General features: G+C 40.4%; 1 protein-coding gene across 1 annotated transcript; it reads left to right on the top strand.

Annotated features, from left to right (window-relative positions):
- The first annotated feature begins 7,225 nt into the window (after positions 1–7,225).
- Positions 7,226–8,146, top strand: LOC146371095 (olfactory receptor 6N2-like). Its single transcript, XM_084908034.1, has one exon. It carries the CDS (start codon positions 7,226–7,228, stop codon positions 8,144–8,146), a length of 921 nt encoding a protein of 306 aa, XP_084764160.1.
- Positions 8,147–10,696: the final 2,550 nt, after the last annotated feature.

Raw genomic sequence — 10,696 nt, 5'->3', positions numbered from 1 at the left:
AGAAGTTGGTAGGTCACGATGCAGGGTCTCACACTATACCGCCCGATGCTCTGATGCGACCTGAATGCTCACACTGTGCCTCCATAAAATGAAGGTTATAACAGAAAATCTGTCACTCTCTCTCTCTCTCTCTCTCTCTCTCTGTCTTTCACTCACACAGACACGCACGTCACCACCATCAACTTTGCTAAATTGCTAATGAAAAACATTGATCAGGCAGCTGTGATTGAGCAGCAATGTAAATCCAACTATTTTCACGGTTGTTGTGGTCGTGATAATTTTGTGATGCCACATCGAAAAGGCTCGGATGAGCTTTCCAAAGTTCTACAAGTTGTGCCTCCATCGCTTGTGTCCAGATCACAGGCTGCACAGCCGTGCTGCTCCGTCTTTTTCACCGACGTTTACGTGTTTGCGCGTGAGCAGTGTGAGCGGCTGTGGTGACACCCTGACGAGCGATTGATGATCAGGAGCTGGTCGTGAGGTGTTAATCGCTTACCCCACGTATAGTAGACGATGCACGATGAAGGCCAAAATCGGGCCGATCACCAAATCGGTCGCACGACTCAAAAATCGGCTCAAAATGGGCCAAAAATCGCACAGTGTAAGCCCAGCATTAGAGCAGCAATGTTTGCTCCCCTCAGAGAAAGAAAAAAAAGGCTGCAAAAGTACAGGGAGGAATGGGAAAAGGAAAACACCTGGCTGGGAAGATGCACGATAACACCTTTAAAGCGCACTGCACTGTGTGCCGGCGCACTTTTTCCATAGGCATGCTTCTAATGGTGGGCACATGAAGAACATGAGGGGCGTGAAAGCTCGGGGAACCCTTAACCAATTTTTTGTCCACCAGGCCACGGCAGAAGCAGATATGGTATGTAAACACTGGTTTGTTTTTTTAAACCCTCTGGTTAAGGTTAATATGGGCATGTGCAGTGAATATCAGCGCTAAAAGTAAATACATAGATGAATAATGATGATGAGTTATGATGCGTAATCTTGGGAACAAGTGGGTTTACAAACAGGAGCAGCTGATTAGCATTAGAAAAGCTGAAATAATACCTCAACTGAAGCCAATTGTACTAAATGCACTATATGTGCACTGTTACAAGAATATTTTTCGTTCTATTATTTTCTATTAATTTATATAATTTTAAGTTAAGCAGGACAGAGTTCTTTTAAAGAAAGATTTACTTATATTCTCAAAAGTTAAGCATGACAGGCTTCTGTTTAAGAAAGAGACCTGTTTTACTGTGTTAATGCTGTCATTTTGAGCTAAAAATAAATGGCTAAATGATCATTTGTTTCCCATATGGTCATATCACAAAGAATATGCATCTGCTTAAATCAAATTCAAGTCAAATGGTTAAAAAATAATTTCACACACAAAAAAAAGAGCTACAAAATTCACCACACTGGGAAGGGTGAACTGGGTTGCCCGGCCCTGGCCACGAGGTGTCCCTTATTTATTTTTCAGGGAGTTGGCAACCCTACATTGTTCCATTGTCACTGTGTATGTGAGGAAGTGGCATTGCTTGACTACAGCACAATGCTGTGCATAAAAGCAGACCGACCCAGGTGGGAGAATCATTTCTTGTTCGCATTTCTGAGAACACACATCAGGATGGCCTCCGTATCACTGCTACGCAGGAAGAACCTCTCCGCGCAACAGGCTTTGGCCTTGCTTCAGGAAATGGATGAAGCAGATTCTGATGGAGGAGAGGTTTCATTTGTCCAGCAGGCCACTGATACCTCCTCAGAAGAATCTGAAAAGGAAACGGAACAAGAACCCAACATGCCTCCACGGAAGAGGCACCGTGGTACTGGAAAGCCCTGTCTGAGCCACACGGCACAAGATGGCATTGGAATGCCCAGTGCAGTAGCAAATCGCTCGTGCTTCACTGCACAAGCTAGACCCACAGAGTCTGCTAAGGTTTGTCATTGCCATATTACATGTGATATTTATATAAACCCATTTAGAGTGAGGTTCATGTAAATTTGCCATTCTGTATTTGTTTATCTTCCGACAGCGTAAGATTACAAGTGTGCTCCAAAGCTTCCTTTGCCTGTTAGACCTGGGAATGCTGCAGACCATCAGAGAGTGTACGGTCCATCAAGCCCACAGAACAGAGCCGGACTGGAATTTGTCAGTTCATGAACTGATGGCATTCATTTCAATTCTCTTTGTAAGAGCAATAATGTGTCCGTTTGTGCCATTCTAGATTGCTGGTCAGAAAGATTTCTGGTGCCAGTAATCAAAGAGACAATGCCCCGAGATAGATTCATTTCAATTATGCAACACCTTCGATCTGATGGCAAGGACACGCGGGCAGAACGGGTGAAAACAGACAAATTTGTGGCGATCTCCGACATCTGGACATTCTTCAACGAGAACTGTGCTAAGAGTTTCACTCCAGGAGAACACATGACCATACATAAACAGCTGTTCCCTACCAAGGTTCGTTGTCCATTCACACAGTATATCGCAACCAAGCCAGAGAGATTTGGAATCAAGTTCTGGATGTCCACGGATTTAGAGACCAAATATGTCTGCAGTGCATCTCCTTACTTGGGAAAAGACCCCAGTCGTCAGAAGGGAGAGAGGCTGGCAGAGAACGTGGTCATGAAACTGATGGAGCCATTTTTGGATGATGGGAGAAACGTCACAACGGACAATTTCTTTACTTCACTGTCACTGTCGCACAGACTGCTGCAGCGCAAAACAACGTTACTGGGCACGGTAAATAAAGTCCGACTTGAACTTCCTCAACTTGCAAAAGAAACTGCAAAGCGAGAAGTATTCTCCACTTCAGTGCTTAGAAGTGGCCTTTTTACCTGTGCAACATGTCACAAATTCACCTGTGCCAAATGCAGGGATGATGGACACTGGGTCTGCAAACGCTGTAAAGTTTGAAACACTTTGAAATAAAACAGACTTGTGTACCCATATATTGTGAATGTGTGTCTTTTGTATGTAGGTTGTAACACAGAGGTTTGGCCTGCCTGGGATCTGAGTAAACAAATGTCAATGTTGCACACACACACACACACGCAGCAAATCTGCATTTATTTGTCCCACAAGTGGAAAATCTGCATTGTCATTGCAGAAAAGTGGACAGCACAAGACAAAAGCAGCTAAATAAAAACTGTACAAAGAGCACAGTATAGAAAGTGCACTATACAAACAATCTGGAAACATAAATATGGACACGTGTATTGAAAAATATTGGTGTTTGTATACACACACACACACACATATATATATATATATATATACAGGGAGTGCAGAATTATTAGGCAAGTTGTATTTTTGAGGAATAATTTTATTATTGAACAACAACCATGTTCTCAATGAACCCAAAAAACTCATTAATATCAAAGCTGAATGTTTTTGGAAGTAGTTTGTAGTTTGTTTTTAGTTTTAGCTATTTTAGGGGGATATCTGTGTGTGCAGGTGACTATTACTGTGCATAATTATTAGGCAACTTAACAAAAACCAAATATATACCCATTTCAATTATTTATTTTCACCAGTGAAACCAATATAACATCTCCACATTCACAAATATACATTTCTGACATTCAAAAACAAAACAAAAACAAATCAGCGACCAATATAGCCACCTTTCTTTGCAAGGACACTCAAAAGCCTGCCATCCATGGATTCTGTCAGTGTTTTGATCTGTTCACCATCAACATTGCGTGCAGCAGCAACCACAGCCTCCCAGACACTGTTCAGAGAGGTGTACTGTTTTCCCTCCTTGTAAATCTCACATTTGATGATGGACCACAGGTTCTCAATGGGGTCCAGATCAGGTGAACAAGGAGGCCATGTCATTAGTTTTTCTTCTTTTATACCCTTTCTTGCCAGCCACGCTGTGGAGTACTTGGACGCGTGTGATGGAGCATTGTCCTGCATGAAAATCATGTTTTTCTTGAAGGATGCAGACTTCTTCCTGTACCACTGCTTGAAGAAGGTGTCTTCCAGAAACTGGCAGTAGGACTGGGAGTTGAGCTTGACTCCATCCTCAACCCGAAAAGGCCCCACAAGCTCATCTTTGATGATACCAGCCCAAACCAGTACTCCACCTCCACCTTGCTGGCGTCTGAGTCGGACTGGAGCTCTCTGCCGTTTACCAATCCAGCCACGGGCCCATCCATCTGGCCCATCAAGACTCACTCTCATTTCATCAGTCCATAAAACCTTAGAAAAATCAGTCTTGAGATATTTCTTGGCCCAGTCTTGACGTTTCAGCTTGTGTGTCTTGTTCAGTGGTGGTCGTCTTTCAGCCTTTCTTACCTTGGCCATGTCTCTGAGTATTGCACACCTTGTGCTTTTGGGCACTCCAGTGATGTTGCAGCTCTGAAATATGGCCAAACTGGTGGCAAGTGGCATCTTGGCAGCTGCACACTTGACTTTCCTCAGTTCATGGGCAGTTATTTTGCGCCTTGGTTTTTCCACACGCTTCTTGCGACCCTGTTGACTATTTTGAATGAAACGCTTGATTGTTCGATGATCACGCTTCAGAAGCTTTGCAATTTTGAGACTGCTGCATCCCTCTGCAAGATATCTCACTATTTTTGACTTTTCTGAGCCTGTCAAGTCCTTCTTTTGACCCATTTTGCCAAAGGAAAGGAAGTTGCCTAATAATTATGCACACCTGATATAGGGTGTTGATGTCATTAGACCACACCCCTTCTCATTACAGGGATGCACATCACCTAATATGCTTAATTGGTAGTAGGCTTTCGAGCCTATACAGCTTGGAGTAAGACAACATGCATGAAGAGGATGATGTGGACAAAATACTCATTTGCCTAATAATTCTGCACTTCCTGTAGAATTGGGCTGAAAGATCTATTGCTTTATCACCTATTCAGGTTGTAAATCGTGTTTTTAAAAAGTAACTAAGTAATTAATTACTTTTGAAAATAAGTAATCAGTAAAGTAACAGGATTACTTTTTGGGGGAAGTAATCAGTAATTAGTTACTGATTACTTTTTTCAAGTAACTTGACCAACACTGGTCACCATACAATATCATTAAAGACTGAAAGTGTCATAAAGTAATGTTGTTGCGAAATGAACATATACCATTTCCTACACTCAATAAATAATTAATAAACCTGTGACCTCAAAAAAAGTTCAGAGGCATTTGACGTCACCTGATGAATAGAAAAGATTTCTTTCTTTGTGTTAAAGTTAAATCAATAAGCACGACATGCGTTGAGAGCTTTTAGAACTTTATATTTGCAGTATAATTATAATCTAAACTAATTGATATTTTCAGTATTCATATTTTCAATGTACACAGGAGTTGAAGTGAGCATGGGCAATCCAGATCAACATCCTGGTAACAGAATAAGCAATTACATCTGATTGGCAGTTTAATCCAAAATATTGTTGTGGCCTTGTCTGTTTTAGTCTTGTGTTGTTTCCAGCCAACAGTATGGAGTTTATTATTTGCTCAGTAATAAGACAATTATAATATTGAACGAACTGCTTACACCTTCAACACATCCTTTGTTTCTTCTCATTTCTCTGATGTGTTCAGAGTGCTAAACACACAAATAGTTCTGCACATAATGCTTTTGATAACTAAATATAGATGCTTTATTTCCCAGAGAACAAAAAAGGGTAATTTTTTTGTAACATTACAAAAAATGAAAGAAAGCTGGGACAAGAGAGGAAGATGATAGATTATTGTCAAAGGAATCAGATATGTGATCTGTTGCTGAAGTTATGTTTTGTTCATATTGTGAAAGACCTGATAAATAGGTTAAATAATTAGCCCTACTAAAAGTTTGCATGAAAACACTAAGCAGTTTAGTTCAGTTTGGTGGAGACTAAAGTGGTTAGTTCGCAATATTATGGTAAAAATTTATAGTAATGCACTACGTTGGACTGATACAAACTAAAGACTAGAAACCTGCAATACTTGGAACATGGCAAAGAGGTGACTAAACAGATGCTCTGACAAAGGACCAGGGTAAACGGAGACAATATATGGACTGAGGGGTGTTCAGGGAAGTGGAAATACATGTGAACACAACATAACACAGGCTAAATGAAACTAAAAAATGAAGACGTTTAATCAGTAGAGTGGATTAATTCAAAGTGCTAGACAAAGTGCATACTTTGTTACATACTGTAGCATATTGTGAATGTACAATTTTGCCGAGCAGCAGAGACCACACCCTTCAGCAGATTTATTTCTCTGAAACAATGTGAAAGTTATCTGACTCTTTTCTGTATACTACACTGTCGTTTTGGCTGCCTTTCTAGATGCAAGCCTCAGTAAATGGAGTACACTCTACGCAGTTTCTATTTAGAAGCAATAAATGTGATGTACTTTTGATGGGAAATTTTCTTAACACTTATGCCAGGGGTGTCCAACTCCAGGCTGGTGTCCTGCAGGTTTTAGTTTTTATCACCCTGCGTGATACTTCAAGACATGTTGTGAAGGTAATTTAGCCATTTAAATCAGCTGTGATGGATCAAGGACGTATCTAAAACCTGCAGGACACCGGCCCTCGAGGCCTGGAGTTGGACACCTCTGACTTATGCCAAACTTGCCCAACTTACGTCTGCCGGAGGGCACTTAATTATTTACTTGGAAGGGGAATTGTGAATCAGGAAAAGGGCTGTTGGGAAGGAAACAAACTAAAAAAGATTAGAAGATTAGACCACCGGTCTCAGTATGTCTGCATGAGCAGTGGAAAGTTTCATTCATTAAGTACTTGTAAATCGCAGGCTGGACCCCACTATAAATGAAGCCAAGACATTGTAAACTTTAGTTTAGATTCTCAGACTCTGTGGTCACTAACCTCATCAGTATTTGCTAGGTTTCACCTATGCTATTGCCTGTGCTTATACAGCTCGTGCCATTTAAAACCTTTTAAATTTGTGATTAAATGTTATGTCTTGTGTACTATAAAGAACCCAATTAGTCCCAGTAATGCCTTCTTTTTGGTGAGTGATTTGTGTGTATGTGTGTTGCACTTACTGTGTATGGATACAGCATGATCAAATTCAGGCCTCAAGAGTTTTGTGATGGTGATGAAATGTTTGTTAAGATGCAAATAAGGTCCACGGAGGGTGACATAGTCTGATTTAAAGTGCTGCACAAACATTGGCATTTGGTTTATTTTCTGAATTCTGACAAAGACACCGGATGTATATGGGTGCCAGGTAATTTTAAATAACTATTGTATCTGTTTTTGACTATTTCATGAATGCTGATTTCAATACGACATATGTAACACTTGGTGGGCATGTGGAAATTCACAGATACAAATATCTTTATTTTGTGATCATGCTTACAGCTTATATTCTGTTAATTTGCTTTAATGTTTCTATCATATGCCTTATTGTTATGCACAAAAACCTTCATGAGCCAATGTATATTTTTATTGCAGCTTTGTTATTGAACTCTCTTCTTTTCAGCACTAACATCTACCCAAAGCTCTTGATTGACTTCTTATCTGAGAAACAGATCATATCATACCAAGCTTGCCTTTTCCAGGCATTTATGTTCTATTTTTTAAGCTCTTCAGAGTTCTTACTATTGTCAGCTATGGCCTATGACAGATATGTGTCTATATGTAAACCCCTGCAATATCCAGCCATCATGACAACAACTACTGTCAGTTTACTGCTGTGTTTTGCATGGCTGGTACCTGCTTGTTATGTTGTAGTGCCAGTTGCACTAAATATTAATAGCAAACTGTGTAGCTTTACTTTGAAAGGAATTTTTTGTAATAATTCACTAAACAAGCTTTTCTGTGTGACTTCAAACGAATTATCGATATACGGTGTAATTGTTCTGTTGAATCTCGGACTTTTCCCCATGCTTTTTATACTTTTCACATACACAAAGATAATCATAATTGCTTTTCAGAGTTGTGGAGATATCAGAAGAAAAGCTGTTCAGACCTGTTTACCTCATCTGCTAGTTTTGATTAACTATTCTGTTTTGATTACCTATGATGTTGTCATTGTTAAACTGGAATCTGATTTTCCCAAAACTGCACGTTTCGTAATGACACTCCAAATAATAACTTATAATCCTCTCTGCAATCCAATTATATATGGACTGAAAATGAAAGAAATTTCTAATCACCTTAAAAGGTTGCTTAAACACATGAAATAATGTAGTGTCATTATACATTTATTTACTAATTTATCAGTAATTTATTTATTGTGCCACACACTGGTAAAAGAAGCAGGTTTATGGTGCATTATAAGGCATAATGTTTTCTGCAGTCATTGATCAAGAGAGTAAAAAAGGCAACTGGAACATCCTGTAAAAGGAACCATCATAGTAAAAATAATCCAGTAATTTTGAATAAAGATGATAGTTCTGGCAGCCTTTGGCAGTTTCAGTGTAGTTTGTGACATAATGTTTTTATTTTTCATGGATATGAATTGTTGTGGTTACAGTGTGGAAATAGAATGAGAATGATTAAACCTCATGTTGTGTTCCAGTCAAATTTAACTGATTTAAAAGTTTTCTCCTGAAAACGTTAGTGATCAGACTGACCTATGATTCCACCACTTTGTCCACAAAGAGGATTTCAACACAAAAAATAAACTCTCTTAGTCTGCATACAATTTTCGGTGGTTTTTTCAACATTTGCACACTCTTGGTTTTCCTGGCCTGAAATGACTTGTCATTAGAAATGAATGTGGTGGAATACAGTGGCAGAGCGGGGGGTGGCTTACTGGGCTTAAGCCCGGGTTTTTTCAGAAGCCCGGGGTCTTTTGGAGTGTAATTTTTTCATAGTTAGATGCCTGGCTGACAACTGTATAAAACAAAAACGACACACAATATTCAAAGCACATAGTGCACACTGTGGGAATTTACGACTGTGCGTAAATCCCCCCTAATATTGGTATGATCCGAGCTCAGGCACTAAGCGACTCAGCGAGGGACGGGGTGAGGGAGAAGCTGCTGCCTGCGAGTTTGCTGTTTGAGAAGCGCAGCCAGGCAGACAGAGGAGAGCTTAAGTTTGAACAGGTACCAAAGCAAATCATTCGTACCGTACAAATAATGTACTGGTCCTGGTAGAGATCACGCTGAGATGTGTTACGACCCGTCTAGGGCCAGGCAGTAACATGAATGAGGCACTCGCTTCCCCCCCAAGACCCAAGCAGCCACAGGAAACAAATCCGTTCGTTACAATGTGATTTATTTACAATGTGAAAAAAAGGAACAACAAAACGGGAGTGTCAACACTTCAGGGTGAACCAAGGCCAAAACAATAAACAAAACAAATCTACACAAATCCCGCACCCCTGACCTTACCAAAACAAAGTCAAAAATAAAGACAGAGGCTGACCTCCTTAACACTAGAATTACTGAGCCTTTTTTTCCCTGGTGCAAGTCCCTACTACTAGATTTACTAGCCTGCGCAAATTTGCGTAAATTCCCCCCGACCCTAACACCTCTTGGCACCCCGCTGAGATTTTCACAGGTCTTCAGCTCCATTGTTCTCCTGCTTTTGTTGTGCAAACACACCCTCCCCCAACCCCCAACCATGAGTGATTCAGGTCTTTCCTTCCCTGCAAGGCTACTTTCTTTCCTTACCTGCAGCGTACAGTACACCATGGTAGTTCTTGTCAGTCCTTGTCACTACATTGCATGCCTGTCCATAAACACATATACACAGACTTGTACATATATTTATATAGCCACACCTTACATAATATGCATAGTCTAGTTATACACACACACACACACACACACACACACATATATATATATATATATATTTTTGAATACACGTGTCCATATTTATGTTTCCAGATTGTTTGTATAGTGCACTTTCTATACCGTGCTCTTTTTACAGTTTTTATTTAGCTGCTTTTGTCTTGCACTGTCCACTTTTTTGCAATGACAATGCAGATTTTCCACTTGTGGGAAAATAAATGCAGATTTGCTGTGTGTGTGTGTGTGTGTGTATGTGTCTGTGCAACATTGGCATTTGTTTACTCAGATCCAAGGCAGGCCAAACCTCTGTGTTACAACCTACATACAAAAGACACACATTCACAATATATGGGTACACAAGTCTGTTTTATTTCAAAGTGTTTCAAACTTTACAGCGTTTGCAGACCCAGTGTCCATCATCCCTGCATTTGGCACAGGTGAATTTCTGACATGTTGCACAGGTAAACCTGCTGCGATTCCTGTTGCAGCTCTCTTGCACCTGGCACTGCGTTGTCTTTACAGTCCCTGGCACAGCAGCTGCAGCAGCTTCAGCAGCCTGCCTCTGTGCTAATATTTCCTTGTGCTGCATGAATCGGCAGCGAAGTTGCTGAGGTAGAAGACTCAGAAACAATCTTCTTTTGCCTGTCCACCCTGTACATGCCATGTACAAAATGTAGGCATTCACCGCCGCCAGGTCCAGCATATTGTTGAAAACCGCTACTGGCCACCTGCGTGTTGCTGCTCTTACGGAATACATCCATGCCATTTGGTCCAACATGTCTACACCACACTGTAAAAGCAGAGAGAGAGAGTCATGAGTATGTTTTTTTCTATAGGCCTGTATAGCACACATCAGAAAACATTATAGCACTGGTGTAAAATTGTACACACATTCACATACCTTCATGTGGTTATACAGGGAGTGCAGAATTATTAGGCAAGTTGTATTTTTGAGGAATAATTTTATTATTGAACAACAACCATGTTCTC

Source organism: Perissodus microlepis, chromosome 16, assembly GCF_051167445.1.
Source record: "Perissodus microlepis isolate ML-2025 ecotype Zambia chromosome 16, ASM5116744v1, whole genome shotgun sequence".
Classification (NCBI taxonomy): domain Eukaryota; kingdom Metazoa; phylum Chordata; class Actinopteri; order Cichliformes; family Cichlidae; genus Perissodus; species Perissodus microlepis.
Note: the sequence above shows the minus strand (reverse complement) of the source record. Positions and strands in the feature narration are given on the sequence as shown.